General features: G+C 48.4%; 1 protein-coding gene across 3 annotated transcripts in view; it reads right to left on the bottom strand.

Moving 5' to 3' along the window:
- Positions 1-1232: 1232 nt before the first annotated feature.
- DDX31 (DEAD-box helicase 31) overlaps positions 1233-22811 on the bottom strand; it is a 78776-nt gene continuing 57197 nt past the window's right edge. Inside the window, exons 19-20 of one of the 3 annotated variants that reach the window (XM_003935913.4) lie at positions 19667-19835; positions 1233-3559 (exon numbers count right to left, since the gene is read on the bottom strand). In XM_003935913.4, coding sequence (XP_003935962.2) covers positions 3313-3559; positions 19667-19835 — 416 coding nt within the window. In that variant the 3' untranslated portion in view covers positions 1233-3312. Of the gene's footprint in view, positions 3560-19666; positions 22561-22811 lie in introns of those variants that run through there. The other 2 variants (XM_074394573.1, XM_074394574.1) reach the window with 2 other exon arrangements.

The raw sequence follows: 22811 nt of genomic DNA, 5'->3' as shown, positions 1-22811 counted from the left end.
AAACCCAGGGGATAAGTGCTTTAAATTAATCTCATTGAATAAGAATGAGACCAAACAAAACTCTTTAAAATCATATTAAAAATCTATCAAAGGACAACTTGCACTGGTGTGCTTTTCATTTTGTGAAAGTGAAGGAGAGAGGCTGCAGCAACCACCCTCACATTTACACAGTGGCAGTGTAAATCACAGACACATTCTCAACTATGTAATTGTCCTTGTACCTCAGAGGCGATTTCATATCTTACATTAATGAAGAACAAGGCTTCCCTACAAGTTTATAATTAGAATATTTTAAATTGTCCTGCACATCCCATCTGTAATAATAACTTCACAACCTTTGCAGCAAGGTGGGCTCCTGCCTTCCATCCACTTAGAAAGCTAAATTGGTTTCTGTTCCCAACCCTGAGGCTGGGCGAGCTCTCACGTAAGGAAAAAAAAAGAATGAATGTGGGACCCCAACAGGCCTGACAATAGGAGAGGGCTGAGAAGGCATCTTCCCCCGCTCCGCCACTGATCCATTCCCCCTTACAAACGCCCACTCTACAGGGTGGGGGCAACGAAGTTGAAAAGAAGTTTAGAGCTCCCTGCTGGCCCTGAGTCGCAAGGGAAATTGAGGACGGGGCAAATTGAGAACTTGAGCTGATTTTAAGGGTACCCCACTAACCCCACACCGACAGGCCTTCCTCTGAATTCTTCCTACTATGGAGCAGATTAAGAGAGAATGTGTAATAGTCAAGGGGGAGGTTTAACAAGACCCTTTTCAAGCAGGGCAACTTCTCTAGTGGAAAAGCCTTACACTCCGGTCTCTACGAAGCCATGGTCGGATTTTAATGGCTTCCACTGACTGTGTACTGAAGAGCTGAAGGGCTAAGCGGGGGAGGCCCCTAGCAGTTTAGGATATACCTGCTCTGAAAGGTCTTATTTCCCTATTCACCCTCTTCCCTAAAGTTCACCTCCCTTCACTCCAGGGGAAAAGAAAAAAAATCAAAGTAACCCACTGGGCTTTGTTTTTTAAACAAAAGTCCTTTGCTGAGATTTGTTTGGTTGGCTCATTGCTTGTCTAAGAGTGGACAGGGCTGTCTGCCCCACATTAGCACTGACTTAATCTCTCACTAAGGACCCTCTGCCCTTCAGTGCCTGAGAATGGGGTCCTTCTACCGCTAAGGCTGCAGCAAACGTGAGGATGTTTTGGATTCCAAAAAAACATTCCACGAGCCCCACTTGGGGGAAAATGCTTTTAGGCCACAACATTCTATTAAGCGTCCAAAATCTGCGTGGCTTTAAATATGGGAACAAGACTTACGACATACAGACATGGTGAGTTTGGGAAGTTTTCAGAAGGGGCACCGTCAAACATACACACAAAAATTAGAATATGTACAGTGGAATTAGGCTAAAGCTTTGCCTAATTGATGCCTGAAATGTATAATCTGTCAAGAGCCATAAAGAGATTTATTTTAAGATTATTTAAATTTAAACAATATTAACCTTAAATCTGTTAAATCCGTGTTTCCTTATTAACTGGGGTAATATATTGATTCTGCTTAGAAACAGGCCCACATACTATCTATAGCAAGAAACCCTCACCTTAGGAGTTAGCAGATTAAGTGTGTAAGTTTTGATCTTAGAATGATCATCACTCACACGCTGCACGATTCTAGCACTTCTCTTTCCCCCCAGGGATGCAGAACTCTGCCAATTCGCCCTTTAGTGGAATGACTACTATGGGGGAAAAAAGTAAAGTTTCTCTTTGATCATCCCCAATCACTGGCATTAATCCTGTTTTTCACACAGCTGGGTTTTGTCTATAAAGTTTGATCCCTCCTTTTCCCATCCAAATCATGTGAACCATTACACATCAAAATAAAAGAAAGGTGGCAGATTTGCCCAGTCAATCTGGCATGTGCCGCAGGGTCGTTGTTTTTATTATTATTGTTAAAAACGTCACCAGCATTCCCTGTTAATTTGTATGTGACAGCCAACTCTGAGAAGGTCCCATTTTTCCACCTGCAGAGGATCCAGTCTCACTAGGCTCCTCCTCGCCCTCACGCAGGAGTCCTTGCCGGTGTGGGTACCTACTGACATTCACCTGTGTCTAGAACAGAGGCGAGGACGCTAACCCTCACCCTGGTCCTGGCAGGAAGGCCCACCTTGCCAACTCTCACCACCCTCTCGTGGCCACCTAGGCCTGTCGTGGATCTGGGGGGATCTACTGAACTGGTGCCTCAACAATCGTCCTGGGGAGACCACAGAGAGCTGCACAGTCACTGCAGAGAAGCAAAGTGAGAAGGCGAGAGACAGCGGGGAGGACAGGAGACGTGCCCAGAGGTGCAGAGGCCTTCAATCCTTTCTTTTCTGGACCCCTCTGTGAGTGCCCAAATCTTACATTTATTGGGAAATCAATACGCTCTGGGGGGCCTCTTTCAAACCTCCCAGAAAACACAATGCGGGGGGGGGGGGTTGGGCAGCTGTGGCCTGGGTCACAATACAAAGACCCCCAGACCTTTCTTGAAGACAAGACGGGATTCGATAGGGCAAAAAAGCTCGGGATGCTGGTGCCTTTTGACTTCAAAGGCAAATAATAAAAAGGCAACAGTAAATCAATTAGGCCTGAGAGAGTGAGTTTTCTGTGGACATGAAAGAGGGAGCAACGCATGTAAATGCAACATCGTGTTTCCAGAAGAAGAAAGACAGCCCGAGAGCCTGAAAACACATTCGTATTTTTTGACCCAAACCAAAAACTTTTGGTCCTTTTGCACAGTACATTCCAACATCAAGAAAATAATTACTGATAAATATGTTTTCTTCTTTTCGTACAAATTCAATTCCAGTTTTTAACACCCTAATTCACAAAATTCATGCCAATATGTGCACTGACAGGCAGGCTGAAGTCACACAGTGAGACTTCAGAACGCAGTTAAGGGCAGCAATCAACCCCCTTCCAGGCTGATGCGAGGGATGTTCTTACATCAAGTCCTGGGTGCCACCTCATCCCCGGCACGTCAGCACCTGGGTGAAGGGAGTGCCTGGCACCAATGGGTTCAATACAAAACACAGACCCCTTCCGTCAGGAGCCGGCCAGTCTCTGTGGTGCGGGCCCGCCCCCCCTACCCACCCCGCCCCCCCGACTGCTTTCTATCAGGCTCCAGGGCCTCCCACGGAGGAGAAGGGCTGTGGCCCCTCTGATTCCTGGGGACGCGGTATTCAGGGAAAGGCGGCAGTTATTTTTCACAAGGCTCCTCCGACAAGAACAGGACATCAATCCACTGCCACCCAGGGCTTCCAGGATCCACTCGAAGACACGGAGAGATTTTAAACTTTCTGGGAAGTCTTGCTGTCCCACAGTAAACCTTTTTGGGTTTTTCTCCATTTTAATGTTTTCCCACGGCCAAAGCAGGGTGTTGGCTGCAGAGGGGGTGGCAGGGGCCGGCCGCCTGGCTCCCGGGGTGCGTTTTGCTGTCTGACCTTGGTGACGCCAGGCTCCATGCCGCTTGAGTATTCCGAACGCAGGATTTCAGCAAGGCTGTGTTTACTCTGGGTTTTCTTATGAAGGCCAGGCCTGAAAGAACAGTAACAGCAGAGAGGGAAAAGAAACTTTATTACTATTATTTTTCTTTCCCATTTGGGAAGAGGCTGATGGCAGCTGGTTCTGAGACTGCGAAGCTGACATTTTTGTATTAACAGAAGTACAATCCCTTCAATAGTACTTGTTTTGATATTCTATGCACCAGAAGATTAGATACGGCGCTGACAGATTTTCATAACGGTGGCAAAATATCATGGCATTTTTAAAAGTGAGGCTTTGTTCTGTGTTGTTTTCATGGGGAAAAAAAGAACTATACACCCTCCTGCTCTGATGGCAAATGAGGTGTATGATACAGCAGTTTGCCGACGGACAGGGAAAACCCCACCATCACACTCAACAACACGAAGCAGGGAAAGCTCTCGAGGCAGCTTCTCAGTAACCCCCAAGCAGCTTAAAGCAACTGGCCTCCTCATGGGCTCCTGAGGGCTTCAGGACTCAGCCCTTGGGAGCAGAGCCCAGCAAAGTCTATGCAGCCATCCTGGTCCCACAGTGAAGGCTGGGATGACAGCCAGATAACTCTTTATGAACCGAAAAAACTCGTAAACACATTTCTGACCCTACAAAACCCAAACCCAGGGCAGAGCCTGGTCAACGTCTGCCATCTAGGCTTAGACCAGCAGCTTTCTGCAGCCCACACAGACCCGGGTATCAGAGGGAGGTCTCTCCCTACACTAAGCCACATGGAAAATGCCAAAGGTTGAAAATCAGTTTCAGATGTTGAATCCTGATAACTGTTTAAAGACAGCAATTTTACCAATGGATCAGAAGATCAGAGGAGAAAATCTGTAGATGTTCAATCATACATAAGAAGAATGGTCATGAAAATTAAAGAGTGAAACAATGTTTCTTAAGACAGGATTTTAACCAAAGCAACAACAATAAAACAATTCCTAATAAACCCACACTTCCCTGTTGCAATTCCTTCGGTACCACAATGGCAATGTCTCTGGATAATACAGTGTCATGGAGTTCTTACAAAGACGTGCGTCACGTTCTGCTACTACATTTACAGCATTTTTCTTCGCTGTAATCAGAGAATAAACTGAACTGAAATTGTGGTCAAAATAAATGTAACAGAATGCCTTTAAAACCCAATAGTTAGAAATAAGACTAATACTGAAATATTAACCTGACTGTGAAAGCTTGTAGAAACCCATTATAACCGAGTTTAAGCAGTAATAGCTGTTTACAATCACACCCGAGGACAGGGTGACTGTCATACAGTGGTGTTTTCTATTGCAACATATAGGAAGACACATTCAAGCCAGCCTCTGCGGGGAAAAAAAGATCTGAAACAAGGGGACGACGAGTAGGTAACATTTAAGGGCCAGGAGTGTATGGGGTGAGCACATCTGGACAGGATCAGTGAGAAGATGAGAAGTACACAGGGAAGACTTCCTGGGGCCTGTGGGAGATGATTCACGTACATAACCTCCCATAATCCTCACTCAACAAGGTGGGTCTGGTTACTGTCCTCATTTACAGACAAGGACAGAAAGACTCAAGGAGGGTCACCTGCCCCAGGACCACATGGCTGGTAAGTGCAGAGGCAAAGAGGCAGACTCTGGGCAGACAACAGTTGGCAGCGTCAGGCAGGGCAGGAGGACTCAGCTGGACCAAGGCTGGAAAATGGCTGAGATGTGACAGCAGGGCAGGGGGAAGGGGAGGCCTCTGTGGTCTCCTAAGGACCATTTCAGCAGGACAATGGGGCAGGAGCCAGGTGACTGAGTAGGGAGTGGTGAGGGGAGACAGCAGAGCCTCGGGGTGAAGGAGGGAGAAGTCAGGGTTGAAACCTGTCACTCATCAGCCGAGGACACGGAATGAGTGACTCAGGCTCTGTGCCTCAGTTTCCTCACTGACAATGGCGCTCCTAGGTGTAAGGATTAGACAAAATCAAGACATAGAAGGCAGGAGCTGGCAGCTGGCATGAAGGTCGCACAATTAAATATTAGGAAACTGAGGTCCAGAGAGGCCACACGCCTCCCTCAGAGCCACACAGGAGCCAGGACTGTGCTACAGCCCCTGACAGCTGGGCCAGGGCTCTTCCGATAGCATCCACCACCTCCCAAAGAGCAGCGAGCCTTGTCACGGGACATCCGCCCCGTGGGGACTGTGTGCACCGCGTCCCTGGAGGGGGGCCCCGAGCCGCGAGGGCTGACCTGTGGTCGGGAAGTGGCAGGAGACAGGGCCCGCGGTTGGGTGCACTAGACTTGTTCCAAACTGAAGGCTGCCAGTTCCTGCGCCTGTAGTTTATTTTTAGTTAGATTATGTGACAGAGTGAAAAGGGTCTGACAGGAAGGAATGCTTTCTCTTCCCTCTTGTTTGAAGCCAGGTTCACAATGTGTATAATTTCAAATGTAACAATCTAAGTTTCAAAATATGCAAAATTTCAGTCAAAATATTCTCTCCAGCACAAGCTCCAGCACTTCAACGACAGTTCCTGCTACTGCGAGGGCAAAATAAAGAACCAGCGTCTTCCTGGGGTGACTGATACACTGACTGCCTACAGAGGTGGGTGGGCTGCGGGAGCATCTCCCAGGCACTGGCACTCAGGCATGTGCCCGTGCTCCCGGGCTGCTGTCCCACCCCCACGAATGCAGCCTACTCGACAGGCGGATACCCAAGGGCCACTTCCACAGCTCCTCAAGACCTGTCCCTTCACAAGCACCATGGCTCTGGGGTGGAGGAAGGCAACCACTCTTGTGTACGCTGAGCCACCGAGAAGGAACAGGAGATCCCGCGTGGTGGAAGAGGACGCTGTCAGAAAGCCCGTCTTGGAGATGGGTCCTTCCGTTATCATTGCCACCTTTCCTAGCTAGTTCATCATGTTCATTGATGTCCTTCTGACTTCAGATGCAAAGCCAGCAGTCCACTCGCTCAAGAGGTTCCAGAGTTCAGCAAGCAGGCAAGAGGGTGGCATTTTCCAGCCCAGACCTCTTCCTTAGGTGGGAGAACCTCAGGCCAACCCTGCAGGGGCTTCACCTGCTGTCATGAGAGCCACCTCAACAAAACCTATTCGTCCCTCGGCCAGCTCCCTGTCTCCTTTTCCTTTGTTCCAAGGCCCAGTGCCGAAAAGGCAAAGTACAGATGGGAAGATGAACTGCTCTAAACCCAAGCATGCGATGGGTACTCAATTTCTCCTTCTGCCAAGCTGCAGTGCTCCCGGGAACCTGCCAACTTTCTCGCCCTCCTTGCCCTCCAAATACCTGTACCCCTCTCCAGTGGGCTTCGTGAGCATCCACCATAGTAATCCTGTAGTTACCAAGCAACAGATCAGTTTATCTAACCACAGGGAACTCCCTTGTAGTGAAGGCTGAATAAACCCCGCCTCAGTTACCAGGCTGGATTACTCAGCAGGACAGGCAGATGCCACTTGCACCGCCAATCAGGTGAAAGCACAGCCTAATTAGTAAATCAATACACCCTGTTACAGTGACCACTGGAGAGGAGAGATCGCAGGGCCTCCCAACTTTATCATTCAATTCTCAGAATGATCTTTCCAGGTAAAAAGCCATTGTACTTCTTCTGTTAATGGTACTCTTTTATAGAACAGAGTTTAAATTTTACTTATGTACTGTTAAGTCTATCAATAGTTTCATGTTTTATGGCTTTAGGGTCATGTTTGGTAAAGGCTTCATCCTAGGATTTCAAAAATATTAAAGGATATTTTTATCTAGCTTGCTACTGCTTTAATTCCATCTAAGTTTTATTTTGATTAATAAAGAAATTAACCATTTCTTCCTAAGAGCTATCTAGTCATCCACAACAGTCACTGAACAATACATCTTTTCCCCAAGGTTTTGAAATGCTCCTCTAGAAGACTTCCTGCAGGCTATGTCTGAAGAGCAGCGGATGACCCCAATGGTGCCCTTAATGGGCTCTACAAATAGATAAAAAACATTTAAGCAAATGCCAATTACATGGGTTGTTAATGGATTTAAATATAAAACAGGTCAAATCAAAGACATCCAAACTGGTTACACGACACAGGCATTTAACTCACTCACTTTTCCACAAACCACCTGAAACACGTACCACTAGCATCCTCACTTCCTCATAAGGGAGGCACAGAGAGAGAATTTGTCCAGGGCCACAAACCAGTAATGCCAAGAGCTGGAATCTGAACTCAGGAAATGTGACTTCACAGAGTTGAACCATAGCACTCTGCCACCATGCTACGGTTTTCAAAACAAGGGGCAAGTTCCCTGCATAAAATGCTTTTAATATACATAAATCCGTATGCCTGTACGTACATGTACAAAGTCTGAAAGATATATGAAGCATCTCAGGGTTAACTTGAACGTGGGCTCATGGGTAATTTTTGAGCTTTCCTCTATGTCCTGGAGTTAGTTTGACAATGAGCATGCATTATTTTTAGAATTAGAAAATAACAGTATATTCACTCTAAGGGGAAACAAAAGCAAATGGCAGAATTTTGTCTGATAGTGAAATGCCACAGGATTTTAATTTCTACTCATCAAAAACCTCTCTGACTTTTGGCTTTCAGTTGGTTTGATTTTTGCGAGGGTGAAGTACAATTAAAACACAGACAGACCAGGCCGGGCGCAGTGGCTCACGCCTGTAATCCCAGCACTTTGGGAGGCCGAGGCGGGTGGATCATGAGGTCAAGAGATCGAGACCATACTGGTCAACAAGGTGAAACCCCATCTCTACTAAAAATACAAAAATTAGCTGGGCATGGTGGCGCATGCCTGTAATCCCAGCTACTCGGGAGGCTGAGGCAGGAGAATTGTTTGAACCCAGGAGGTGGAGGTTGCGGTGAGCCGAGATCGTGCCATTGCACTCCAGCCTGGGTAACAAGAGCGAAACTCTGTCTCTAAAAAAAAAAACAAAAAAAACAAAACAAAACAAACAAACAAACAAAAACACCGACAGACAGAGGACTGGTCAAGTGTACTCCTCTAATCAGAATGAGGCTGCTTATAAGCCAATGTCCCAGGGCTATGGCTAGACCCTGAAGGTCTCTGCTGAGGATGCAAATCCCCCAGATGGGAAGAAAAGCCTGGGCTCTCAGTGAACGCAGGAGACAGTGATGACGTCAGGAGGCTCGGGGCTGAGTCTCTGCACCTGTGCCTGACTCCATGGATGACGGAAAGGCGGCAATGTCTGCCTAGGGTTTTGGTGACTCTCAGGTGGCAGTGAGGGTAACAGGCAACTCCTGGGGGATGTGACAAGCGGGCCCTCTGTGTGCTTGTACACAGAGGAGCTGAGGTAAAGAATAAGCTGGCGCAAGACGCCATGACAACTTCGCCTTGGTGTGGGACAACCCAGGGAGGACTCTACCCTACCTTTTATAGTCAGTGAGGAAAAGGAACTGTATTGAGACTCTTCTAACCTCTGGGTTTTCTCTAGCAAAGAAGGACACTGGCAGACCAGCTGAGTTAGGGATGCCTTCTTTGTGATTTCTTAGCATCCAACCAAGTCTAGCTTCTGTGAAACTACCAGAGCCCCAGAAGACCCTCTGCTTCGGGTGAGCCCCGCTGTGGCAGTGAGAATCATGGGAATCACGGCAGCATTCCTGGGAGGGGTTCTGCGGACACAGACAGAGGCCGCTGAAAAGTGGACCTCAGCTTTGTGCCAAAGATCAAGATCTAGTGAAGAGCAGAACTCTGAGCCCTGGGCCAAGGACAGGCACAATGGCAGGCAGTGCAGATCACAGGCAACTGAGACGTGATTGCCCGGTACTTTTTGCTGGGCAGGCTCCATTGTTAAGTGTGATGATTTCATGAACCAGACTTTGAAAAGAACCTGGGCAGATAGGACGGGCAGAGCCTAGCCATCTGGGTGACAGGCTGCAACCATGAGGACCAAGGAGCAGTGGGGCCTGGGTACAGCCTGAGACAGGCACATCAGAAGGAACGCCCTCTGAGCGGGGATCTGGCACTGCCTCATACAGGCTGTAGAACTGATTCTGGAAGTTTGGCCAAGGTACTTATTTCTCTAAGTCCCAGGTTATTCACTTACAAAAGGATTAATGAGCTAACATTCTAAAGTATTCATCACATGGCCTACTATGCACATACTCAGTCAATACTATTGTTATTATTAACAGCACAAAAAAGAGAAAAGGGAAGGAGATAGGGGTCCTCATCAGATATGGGGCACTTTGTCATGTGAACCAAGGCCTGGTCTGATCAATACCACCACCTTCTATGTTTGCAAATCATGGACACACAGAGCCCAAACAGTGGAAACAAGACCAAAGGGTGGTAGATGAAAGTGGCGAACACTGGCTTACCCTCAGAAGCTCTCATGGCAAGCTGGGTCCATGAATGGGCAGCCCTGGGGGTGAGAGCCACTGGGACGCCAGGGGTGCTTTAGCAGAGGCCGTATCAGCCATTAGAGGTGCAATGAGACCCACAGGACCAGGCTGGGCCAGGCTGGGCAGACTCAGGGAGGACTCTATGTAAAGTTTCCATCTTTTACTTAATGATCAAAGAGAAGTAGTGAGACAGGGCAGAGGAACTACTGTTCACCAAACACCCATTCTGAGATCAGCACTGGGCTAAGGCTGCGAATTCCTTACCTTTCCTCACACCTTACACGACAACCCTACAGAACTTCCATTGTATAGCTAGGCAGGCTGCTGCTGAGTGCTATGGTTGGGATCAAACTCAGGAACATCGGCTTCAAAGGCCATGCTCTTTCTGCTATACCATTCTGCCTCTAGACCTAGAGGAAACTGGGAAAGAAGTCAGATCCAAATCTTGCTTATGATCATCTGTTCTCAAAGGTGTTCCAATGATTTCCCCAAAGAACGGAAAACATCTACGACCCACTCCTGGAAGTTTGGCCAAGGTACTCAGCTCTCAGTCCTCGTTTATTCACTTACACAAGGATTAATGAGCTAGTGTACTAAAGCATTCATCACACTGCCCATTATGAAGGCACTTTGACAGTTCCAAACCAAATTCTTCCATAGACACGACCAAAACATCTCCTACTTCAAGGCCATTTCTTTGGTTACACGAGTAGTTATCTCCTTGTGTTCATATACTTGTTATTTCACCCAATACAGAGTCTAGAAACCAGCAGCTTCCAGACGTGGCAGGTGAGAAAGCAGACACGGCCCTTGGCTGACAGCCTGGGCTTCAGGGTCTCTCTGACTCAGACCCACAAGACCAGGCTCTGAGCTCTACACTGGCCTGTGCGGATCCTGCCTTGGTCACAGGGACTGGGTGGGGTCTCAGCGAGATGATGTGGATGGAGGACTCAGCTCGGCAGAGAACACACATAAACCCTCAAGAGATGCTGCCGCCATGGCTATAAGCACTTAAAACTGACATGTACCAAGTGTCATATGCTGTCGTGCTGAGATGCTGGTTCTCAACGGTATCCCTCTTCTTGACTACTAAGCAGTTAACACATTACTCTACATTTTGGACTGTAGTTGTAACACTGGGACCAAAATGGAGATATCTGAAGAAGACCTGAAGTAATTTTGTATAGGTTGTAAACAAGATGGAAAGGCTCTGATACCATTAAGAAGAGTGTGGAGGGGCCCAGGATACACACCTTCCTACTGCAGAAAGCAGCTCCACAGAAGTAGAGTTAGATTAGGAGAGGAGCGGGTACGTAGTCAGCTCTGACACAGGAGGGGCTTGGGATGACTAAAACTACCCAGTGTGCAGCAAGGGAGACCTGGGGGACCATCGTGTTCTTTCTTGATCTCTAAAATGATATGAATTAGAAGAGCTCTGAGCAAGGACAAGCTAATGAAGAGCTGGTCCTCTCCTGTTGCACGCAGCCTCATCTGGCACCTGCCGGTTTGTGCGAGGCCAGCCACATCTTCTAATTCCAGTGCTTGGACAGCTCCAGCAGCAAATGTGCCGTCTCCAGCATCCTCCCAGGAGAGGCTGGCCGGGTTCCTGTTCTTTGTCGTCAGCCCTGACTGCATGACTGAAAGCACACCCTGTGGTTCCCGCTGTCTGCAGGTGACCCAGGTGTGGAGGAAGCGCAGGGTCACTGTGAAATCCCTCTAATCGCCTCATTAGCAGGGTGGGGAGGAGGGTGTGTTTGTTCCACAAGGAAGCAGAAAGCTGGTAATTGCATGGTGTCAGGTAGAAAAAAATCGTGGTGGAAGCAAAAGGCCAAATGTAAAAAGCTGCGTGTGCACAACTGTAATTAAAGCAAGGCCCACAGCACCTGACTGTAGAAAGAAGGTAAGGCAGTGAAAACTGGATTTGCACAGGGTGTGCCGAAAGGGGAAGGGGCAGACCCCCCACTGGAGTGTGTACCCACACCACGCAACCCATTTGGAGTTGCCTGTGAACACGACGTGCGTGAACTATAACCAACAGATGGATTCATTTGACAAACGGTCCCTGAGTGACTACATGCTGGATGTCCCCCACCCAGAAGAAATGCAGTCACCTTCCACGGTAGTGCTCCGGTCCCTTGCTCCACGCTAGGCGAGTTTCTTCTTCTGAATACAAATGCCCTAAAGAGATAGAACCGGCATACACCTCAGAGGTACCAGCCTGCCTCCCTTGACAGAGGCCATGAGAACATGTTCTTGGCTATCATCCGTGCAGCTTGGTCAGGTTCTACATAAAAAACTACTGATGAATCCTAACTCAACTTTAAACCCGGATATATTCAGCTAGCACCTCGCTGCCCTGCCATGGGAAGACGGACATCTCATCTGCTCTGAGGACCACATTCTTTCAAGTTCCCAGGGACTGTCCTTGGGTCAAGTTCATGGTCATGTCTATCTTACTCTCCGCAAGTTTAGATTTTACTGAACCACGGTCTCCTGGGTTGGAGCCTGGGCCTCTCCATTTTCATACAATTCCCCAGATTTCTAGAGCAGATTCTGTTTCCCCAGATACTGCTACAGCTGTCCTCATGGCTACCACTGGTGGTCCAGTTTTGCTCTGGTCTTTTTGCAAGGCCTTGTGACCTCTCTCTGCCGGGATGCCTGCTCTGGCCTTGTCTAGGTGGGGTGGAGGCCCCAGTCAAGAGCCCGTTCATCTCTGTGTTCTGTGGGCTGATCCCAGGCCCCCTTCACCAGGGAGCAGAACCAGCAGCGGGCCACAAGGGGCCATCAGCAGGGGAATGCTGTCCTTCCTGAGGGTACCTTTACGTACAGGAAGGAGATCCCAACCCAGGCCTGTTCTCTCAGGTCAGAATGACTGACAAGCGGCCCACGGAGTTCTGAAGGACGACTTTCCCACCAGCCAGGGCTTGCTGTTTTCCGAATTCACTACACAATAAAGAGGGATTTACCTCTTTTTCATGTCAGAACAATTCCTTTTTCTTTTCCTTTGTGCACTTCGTCTCAGAATGATGGGACATTTTGGTTTCTACTCATCGATTACAAAATCTACTGAGCACCCACTGTGTGCCAGGTTCTATGGTAGGTGCTGGGCATTTGGGCTGAGCATCTCAAATCTGAAAATGGAAATGCTCCAAAATCTGAAGCTCTCTGGGCACCAGCTTAAGGCGTGATTTGTGACACTAAAAGGAAATGCTCACTGGAGCACGGCAGATTTCAGGTTTTGGGTACTCAAAAACCTGCACAGCGCAGATATTCCAAAATCTGAAAACATCTGAAACCTGACATATTTCTGGTCCCCAAGCATTCCGGTCCCCAAGCATCGTACCCAATCTGTACGATGAGCTAAAACCAGGCTGGGCCTGTTCTCTAAGCTACACTTGCAAGGAGGGGCAGATGCTGACCACGTGTATAAATGACACTACAAACAGACGCAAAGCCGCCATCACGACAGCCCAGGGCCAGTTCAGGTAAAGGCCCTGGGGAGAGGATAAGAAATGGAGTGTCGGATGAGGCTGAACAGTCAGCAAAGGCTGGGGCTTTTGTGAGGAGGGTCTGTTGTGGCTTGCTCTAATCACAGCCTAACGCGATGCTACTGAAGGGTGCTAAGCCAGGGCAAGACGGGGTGAGGGGTATGGAGGTGCTGGCTGGCTGTGGAGCCGTGGCCACAGGAAGACTCGGTGGGAGACTGTTTCAGAGGTTCAGATGAAGTGCAGGGGCTGAGGGCTGCTATTCATAAAGTGTTTGGGAAGCGAAGGGAAGAAACCGATTTAAGGAGGCCGGCGGGATCGACGGTGTTGGACGCGGCCGAGATGGAGTGGATGAGCACTGGCTCAGCTGCAGCGGATTTACACGGAGAAATCCTCATGTCTCCAAGTGTGGCTTTGTCCAGCCTCTCATCTCATGTTTGGCCAATCTGTCTTTTTACAGAATGCTAACTGGCTCAGCGAAATTCAGGAAGTTTTCACAGTGGGCAAGATTCCAGGTTTGCCTTCAGCTAATTAAGTGATATTAGGGAGGTTGTAAATGCCACGTAAAAACTGGCAGGCAAGCTGCTCTAATGATGAGAATACTGCTTTACAGGGAGATGCAGCTGTGGCTTCTTAATGCTAGGCTTTGAGGGACGCGCGTCCACGTTTTCAAGGTTGTTCCTGATAAGAAAAGTTCAAGGGTGCTAAAAGGCTGCAGTTAAGCTTGACTTTTCGCACTCTCAGGTCCGCGGGTACTTGTGAGAATGATGGAGGCTGGAGAAAGAAGAAACGTGATATGGTCGCCGATATCACCAGGTGCCCCCGCTTGTTCCCGTGCCTGACACCACGATGTTTCCACTCATCATCTGGCTTAACCCCCATGGTAAGCGGGCAACTCAAGTACCTCCCTTTGAGGCCAGGGAACCCAGGCACAGAGACGCAGAGCGGCTTGTCCAGAGGCACACAGTCTTTGCGATGAAGCATTTGTGATAATTTGTGGTAAGTGGCCCAGCCAGGACTCAATCCTGGTGTCTGTGTGAATCAAACCCGGATGTAATCACTGTGTGATTCTCCAAGAGTCGGCATTTGAGAAACAAGAGAGGGGGAAGAGAGAGGGCTGGCAGAGTACAAACTCCTCAAGCTAGAGCTCGATTCCACAGTTAGCTCTTCCCAGGTACCCAGCAACTGCGGAATGAGCAAGGGTGAGAATCAGAGAATGACACAGCACAGGCCTTCAAAGATGAAAACCGCCGCCAACCAGAGCTGTGCAAAAGTTCTAATTTGAAGCCTTTGTGACGAAGCATTTGTGATAATTCTGATAGGAAAAATCTGCGAACCTGTCCTATCTATGAAGAAGGGGTGTGACTGGTGTGTATGATTTCCATGAGGATGTTTATGTTAGAAAATAAATGACTTCTAGAATTTCAGAAGTATGGGAGGTTACAGAAATCCTCCACGGGGCTTGGCACACGACGCACGGGGTGTGGTGGTTCTGGTCCCACTTCCCCTCTTCCTCCTGCTGAGCACTGACCTAGCATCCCCAGACCTCCTGGGTACTAAGGGGTAAGACAGCCCCAGCTTAGACTCCATACCTTATGTGATAAAATCAGGAGCTGCCAGGTAACATTCGGGCTAGGCTGACTTGAGAAAATTTACACAACTAAAACGACTTTCTTTCCAACAATTCAGATTGCTGTTTCTCTCGTAATTTTAAAGGGGAAGCTGGGAACGGGGACAAAATCATTTCACTACTGACAATGAAGATGTCCCAGATGTTCCTAGGCTCTACGAACAACCAGTCTCAGGTGCTACAAACTGCATCATCTAGGCAAAGATTAGTACATGAGCACAGCATATAGTTCACATAAAATAGGGTGGTTTAAAAACAGCAGACTCACCCTTTCATACTATCACCGTGTCACCAAGATCTTTAAACATTTTTAAAATTTAATTTTTTACAGACGGCGTCTCACTGTCACTCAGGCTGGAGAACAGTGGTACAGTGATCATGGTTCACTGCAGCCTTGACCTCCTGGGCTTGGCCTCCCAGAGCACTGGGATTACAGGTGTGAGCCACTGGGCCCGGCCTAACACTAGTAACTGAAGGCATATCACTTCTCTATTACTGAGCCATTTTCCAGAGTGGCAGCAACATGAGAGAGAATTGTGGCCCTACTGAGCGTGCCTGCTCACTGTTCCTGACACGTTCTACTCGTGTGACTACCTAGACAGACAGACAGACACACACACACCCTGGCAAACACCACAAGTCTGCCTCTCCCAGCAGACAGTGCTCCTCAGCATCTCCTGGAAAGATGGAGACTCTGGAAGGATATGTTATCTTTGCTTCTCAGGAACTGCTGAATCTACATAGCTTCAAAATAATAACTGCATTTCACGGAAGGAAAAACGCTGTTTTCGTGATGGATGTTGCTAAGGGGCCATTCAATATTTTACCAATAGCACCAACTATCTGTGTACATGTATATGTCGGTGTCTGGGGTGGGGGCTGTTTTGACAGGTTTGCGTGTAGGTGTCAGAAGAGTTTTTGTGACTATGACTGTATTTCTGTGTGTAGGGGAAGATATTTAGTGTTCCCTTTCAGAACTGAGCACTGGAAGAGTCGACAGAAACCGGGTTATTAAGATCGCATTTGGGCCATGAACTATTTATCTTCTTTTTCAGAAAAGTTGTCGAATGAAGGACTAAAGGCAACGTAAGAGACGAAGGGTCCCTCTGCCACCACATGGACCAGCCAAACAGCCTCCCAGCTAACCTGTTCCCGGTCCCCATTCTAATACCCGCTTGAGCTCCCGCTTGGCATATGACAGGTGAGACAGGCTTCTGTTAGTCTGATGGATTTGGTTTGCAGATATCACAGGTTTGCACATAATATATAATTATTCTCGGCAGTAAACACCGTAAAATGGAATGCAGAATAGTTTAGAGAATTTAGTGCCATTATTTTATTCACCCACACAAAACATAAGGAACCCATTCTCTTTCTTGACAGATGGATTTCAGAGGAGACGTTTCAGCTCAGAACAATAATTGTGGCCACGGCATAACTCTCGCACTTTGTGGGGTTTAATGGACTTTTCTTTACAGTCCTCAAAAAGCAGCAACTGGCATTTGCTCAAGCCCTGACTGAGGTGTGGAGAATCTGTCAAGTTTTCTCTGCCACTTACCCTGACCACAATGATACGGTCCATGTGCAGATTAGCTGCAAAGTCATTCCTCCTCCAGGAGTGACAAGATTTCCCCAAATAAAAAAAGGTACCTACTGTATCCTTGCGTGCCCGTCTGCCTTAGAAAGGCAGGGGTGGGGGGAGGATCTAAGGAGTGTGAAGAGAAATGCCTTCAAAAGGGCGGCATAACAACGGAAAAAGTAGCTGTAACAGAGTGGGGACATGGCAAGAACAGAGAGCAGCATTGTCACGGGCGGAGTAATCCTGTGACACACTGCTGTCACTCACTGCCCGGCTCCCTGCCGCGCCAGCCAGACATCAAAGGCTGCCCCATACCATCTTACATGCTCTTTATCAGCTAATCAGCCCATTCTTCCCTAAATAAAGCCCTGTTAAATCCCCTGCTCACAGGGGTATCGTGGTCTTGGTGCCCATCTGCTAGCGAGGGTCAGCTGGGGCAGGAGGCGGCGGGCTGCTCTCTCCCTAGCGGCTTCTCAAGGTAAGGACAATGCTGCCTCCAACTCCCCGGCCCACAGGCCTCCCTCTCTGCTTTCCAGGATCAGGGTAGGAGCTGAGCACGCCAGTCTGAGGAGCTGCTATCTGGATTAACACTTGCTAATGAAATCTCCAGTCATAAAGGCAGATCATCTGCTAACTATGAAATCTTGGAACTGCATTTATTTTCAGGGAGAAGAATAAACAAAGATGTGTGTTTCCCTTTTTTTTTTTTTTTGGTCCGAAATGGAGTCTCACTCTGTTGCTCAGGCTGGAATACAGTGGTGCGATCTCGGCTCATTGCAACCTCTGCCGCCCAGGTTTAGGCAATTCTCCTGCCTCAGTCTCCTGAATGGTTGGGATTATAGGGGCCTGCCCACCGTGCCCGGCTAATTTTTGTAGCTTTAGTACAGACAGGGTTTCACCATCTCGGCCAGGCTGGTCTTGAACTCCTGACCACGTGATCCACCCACCTCAGCCTCCCAAAGTGTTGGGATTACAGGCGTGAGCCACCATGCCCAGCCAGATGTGTGTTTCTTAACAGTAATCATTTGGCGGGTCTCTTCCTCCACTCTCAAAGTGTCACCATTTCCGAGATGGTGACAAGACGGTCAGGCTTCTGATGATGAGGCTACTCTCAGTCACTAGCCGGGAAGCCTCATGGTTTCATCCCACACTCAAAGTTAACATACATGGGTACCAGAGACAGCAGAACCTAAGACAGGAACCCAGTTCCTGGGCCCTGCAGCCTAGAATCCTGGCACAGCCACCAGGGCCTGGGAGTAGAGCTGGGGCATCTTCGCCTTCTGGGAGGACAGCCTGGCTATGGCAGAGGGCAGGCAGAGACATCTCTGGGCTGCAGCCCTGATCTGCACCCCTGAACCTCAAAATGGCCTAGAAGGAACCAGAGAAGGACACGCCCACTGTCATCTAGGCACTGAAGTACACCAGCACACGGAAAGAGCTTCTGTTTGTTTTTCCTCAAAGAATTACTGGAGCATTGTCCTATGTGAGAATTATTAGTATCAGAAAAGCAGCATCTTAAAAATTCCAAAATTGGGAACAAAATTAGGCAATACTTTGTCCATTCCAATGAGTCCCGCAGGTGCCAAGGCTCCCAGAGAGGTCAAGTTGGGTATCTCCAACTCTGCTTTTTAGCTTGTAAGGAGCTTCATCTGTAGGGCCCTGTATGCTTCAAAAGGCATATTCCCATGTCACCTAATCTTTTTTTTTTTTTTTTTTTTTTTTTTTTTTTGTAGAGACAGTATCTTGCTGTGTTGCCCAGGTTAGTCTTGAGCTCCTGGTCTCAAGCAATCTGCCTGCCTGGGTCTCCCACAGTGCTGGGATCATAGGAATCACCCGATTTTGATTCTCAAAACAATCCTGTGAAGTAACTAAAAATATGGATTTCCTTCTCCATAGTGTAGTTGAGATCGAGGCTCTGAGACATTAAGAAAAGGTATGGCCCAAAACTCACATCAGAACGGAGCTGAACTTCGATCCAGGTTCCCTGACTCCAAGACCAGGGGTCACTTCCCTCCACGAGGTGGTCCCGCTGTCTTTGCTGTGACAGGTTAGAGAAACAGGGCTCTGACAAGGTTGATGGAGTAACTGACACTTCCTGGCGAACGGGGAAGTTGGAGATTGTGTGGGAACGGGCAGCGCACAGTGATCCTGCCTGCAGATTCCCACAGTCAGTGGGGGGAGCCTGCGGCATTTGTAAATTAACGTGGAAAAGGGAGGATAAACAATGCGAACTAACTGTCCAGAGTGTTCCGGGATTGAACCTGGAAACCAGGGCAGGTGAGAGAAAAGTCTCCGTGCTCCAAACATTTCTTTGACAGACCGTTCCCATATAAACAATGAGATCATCCGCCCAAAAGTTCTGACACCAAGAGCTCACTGGGCCTCAAGCACACGGGCTCCTGTGAGGGGCTGAGGCTGGTACTAAAAGGACACAGGTCTTGGAGAAGAGGAAAAAGGCCTTTTACAAATGCAGTGTGCTGAGGGAAACCATCTCAGCACTGTGAAGACAGACTCAGAGCCCAGCCGTGAACAGGGCAACACCCCGCCCTCCCCTTTCTTTCCCCAGAACCTCTGGACAGTCCCAAACACGCTTGTTTTGGGAGGAAAGGGGAAGGGCTCAGAACTGGAGGTGCAACCCAGCAGCAAGGAGCCTGGCACTGACCCCAAAGCCAGCCTGTTAGAGAGCCTGTTAGAGTTCCTGGAATCTGAGGCTCGGTCACTCAGCACCCAGCCCTTCGATCTCACGGGGACACAGTATGCCACCAGGGCTTATCACACGGAACACACCAGAGTGTGACGTATACATCTCAGATGCTTTCCAGGGTGGACCGCAGCACAACTGAAGCTCCGACTACAGCGAGTCCTACGAACCCCACCACATTTGGGCCCAAAAGGAGGCATCCCTGAATTTCTGCAAGATGAGGTGACTTTCTTCTCGTTCCAAGTGCTCGTTGCATTGGGAGAAGGGCAGATGTTAATGACAGGAGAGTTGCGGCGAGCGGGGCACCTAGCACATCATCTCCCTGGTGCTCATGTGAATGGAGTTCTCTAGCCCCGGCTGCTTTGCAGCCACTCGGCATGGGACAAGTTCAGCCCATCTTACCTTTTCAGGTTTGCTTTCCTTTTCTTTCTGGTCAAGGCACTAAGATTCCTGGGGGCATCTCTTAGCCCGAAGCTCTTCGCCACATGCCCAAGGTGGAGGGATCGGACATGGAAGATGTGCTTCAGCTCCCTGGGGTAGGTGGCGTAGGCTCGGATGAAGGACTGCAGAGCTGAAATAAAAGAAAACGGAGCGGGGAGGGAGCCTGTCTGGACCGGAGTCTCCAAGCTCCAAAGCGCCTGGCCTAATGGTTATCTTCTGGCAACGAAACATGACCAGGACAAAGACAACATATATAAACGACTAAAATGTAGACTCCTGTGTATTTCTTCAATTCCTCACAACAACAAAAAGGAAAAATCTACAGGGGGCCACCATTATTACTTGAACATGCCCGATAAAATTTCCGATTTTGCCACAGAGCTTTTAACAATCCAACAGGGTGGGCCCTGGCACAGCCCCTGGTGGCCGGCAAGCACTTGGTAGGCATTTGTTGTGTAAACGAGTGAAAAGAGAGAAGGGTGAAGAAATGATGAACACAGGACATCGTGTTCTCATGAAAACGAGGAAATCATTAGACATGTATAGCAACACATTTTTCCTAACTAAAATGTACTTATTTTTGAACAGTTTATGTATGCTAGTGTTACAAAATTCACAACGTTCAAAAGGCTTTATTATGACTGTCATGTTTACTATGAATGAATGATATTACCACCAATGCCTCCTTCACCACAAGCCCCACCTCCAGCTCCCCTATCCATAGGCAATCCCTAATAACAGTTTCTTGTGTACTCACAGACTTTTTAAATTTAAATTTAAAAGTTTTTAAAGAGACAGGGTCTCACTATGTTGTCCAGACTGGAGTGCAGTGACTCACTGTAGCCTCAAACTCCTGGGTTCAAGTAATCCTCATGCCTCAGCCTCCTGAGTAGCTGGGACCACAGGCTAATTTTTAATATTTTGTTTTTGTAGAGACAGGGTTTCACTATGTTACCCAGGCTGGTCTTGAACTCCTGGCCTCAAGTGGTCCTCCTGCCTCGGCCTCTCAAAGTGCCTGGGATTACAAGTGTGAGCCACCTCACCCAGCCTTCCTCACAAAACCAAATTCATTCTAAAAGTATCCAGAATTAACCAATACAGTGCTGCTTACTCATTCAATACAATGCTTACTTACTGTAAAAAAGGAAATGAAAAAAAAATTTTAAAAGAGAAAGAAAATTACTAAGTCTCTAAAATGGTCCCTTGAGGACTGACAAAATTTAGGTTAATTCATCCAACATTCCATCAGGACAGTCTCCGTCCTGTTTTAAAATTAAGAAAAGCAGCCAGGCACAGTGGCTCACATCTGTAATCCCAGCACTTTGGGAGCCTGAGGTGGGCAGATCACCTGAGGTCAGGAGTTTGACACCAGTCTGGCCAACATGGTAAAACCCCATCTCTACTTAAAAACGCAAAAAAATTAGTGGGGTGTGTTGACAGGCACCTGGAATCCCAGCTACTCGGGAGGCTGAGGCAGGAGAATCACTTGAACCTGGGAGGCTGAGGTTGCAGTGAGTGGAGATCATGCCACTGCACTCCAGCCTGGGCGACAAGAGTGAAACTCTGTCTCAAAAAAAATTAAATTAAGAAAAGAGGGTCCTTGTTCTAGGTCCCACCTCCACCAGGAAAGGGCCAGACTCACTCCCAGGAGGGTGGAGCTATGGTCTCCTTAACTAGGCACTCCCTTGAGGAAAGATTTTCACGAACCGGGTTCCCCTTTGAGCATGTAGAAATAACAATGAAAACTGGAGTGTCCACCTGCTTCTCACTCTAGCAAGGAAGGAGGGGGATGTCCGGCAAAGCACTCCCCGCCATCCCTGTCACTGCTCTCTTCACTTCCGACGCTGCTCTTCCGCCGGCCAAGCCAGAGCCCAGCCCACAGTGTCTGATGGAGGCAAGCCTTTGCTTCCTCACCGGCCTTGAGCCACTGGACCGGCAAGTTTGCCCACAGCTTAAACGTAATATCCCAGCAGCACCTGGAGATTGGCGTTTATGAACAGTAATAAAAAGTGTCATTTTAGCAGATCAGCTCCTGGAAGGATCCTGGGGAATCCATCAAAGCTCTATTTACTGAGCAAAGTGAACTCCTTTTCCCAATCGATGAGCAATAACAACCAAGGCAACTCCTCTGCACCCCACTCTTACATCTGTGCTTCCTCCCCTTTTTTAATAACCAAGGACTTTTTCAAGGAAAATCTTTAACATTTCAAATGGTCTGTACTATTTGGAGGGTTCTGATATCACCGGACACAGAGACCCACAGCCAAGCCCTCAGAAGGAAGGCTCTACTGCTGCATGACCCAGGAGGTTCAAGCCTCTTCTCAACCCCCAACCCTTACTCTGGTCTAAAAAAATGTCGACTGAAACTAAGCCACGCCAAAACCAAACCAAGAGACTGTACTTTCAAAACCTCAGTTACTCAAACCCCAGTCTAGGTCTCTTCGTTCCCGACCTCTCTTCTGTGTAAGCAGATGAGCCCCTGGGCTTCCACCCTGGTCACCACTCCTCCTCTCCTTCTCTCCACCAATCCTAGGAGCTAAGCGCTGAGAGCATCTGCCCCAGGAGACGTAGGTGCCCAGCTAACAGCTTTACAGGGATAATGAGTTTGCCAAGATGTGGCAGGAAGTGTTTTCTCCCCAGACAACTGGCCAGGCAGCATTTCACACTGCATATTTTTACTAAACCTCCTTGTCCTCAAGGCTCCTGTCTCACCGGGGACAGCGACAGTTGGTTGTCCTCACATACTTGCATGGACTCCAATGTTTGGATAATTCGGAGAAGCAGGAATTTCTGATGCTGCAGCAGCTGTCTGCAGGACCTTTCAAGGAGCAGGAAGTGGCTCCTGTTGGCAGTGTCTAGAATGTGCAGAAGGAACAGGGGCTATGGGACCCACACAAGCGGGAAGTGGAGAAGTAATGAAAGTAGACATTTATTTGGGGTGACGGATGAAGCCGCAGGCCACTAGAGTTCAGCACTTTGCAGTCACTGATTCCTCTTTCTTGCCAACTGCTTCAGGTGACGGAGTTAGGGGAAATCTGTTTTAAAGTATCTCACATGGACACATCGTCCTTTCTCAATCCTGGACATCTGGATCAGAAACTAGTGG

The sequence above is a fragment of the Saimiri boliviensis genome, chromosome 2 (genome assembly GCF_048565385.1).
Source record: "Saimiri boliviensis isolate mSaiBol1 chromosome 2, mSaiBol1.pri, whole genome shotgun sequence".
NCBI classification, from domain to species: domain Eukaryota; kingdom Metazoa; phylum Chordata; class Mammalia; order Primates; family Cebidae; genus Saimiri; species Saimiri boliviensis.
Note: the sequence above shows the minus strand (reverse complement) of the source record. Positions and strands in the feature narration are given on the sequence as shown.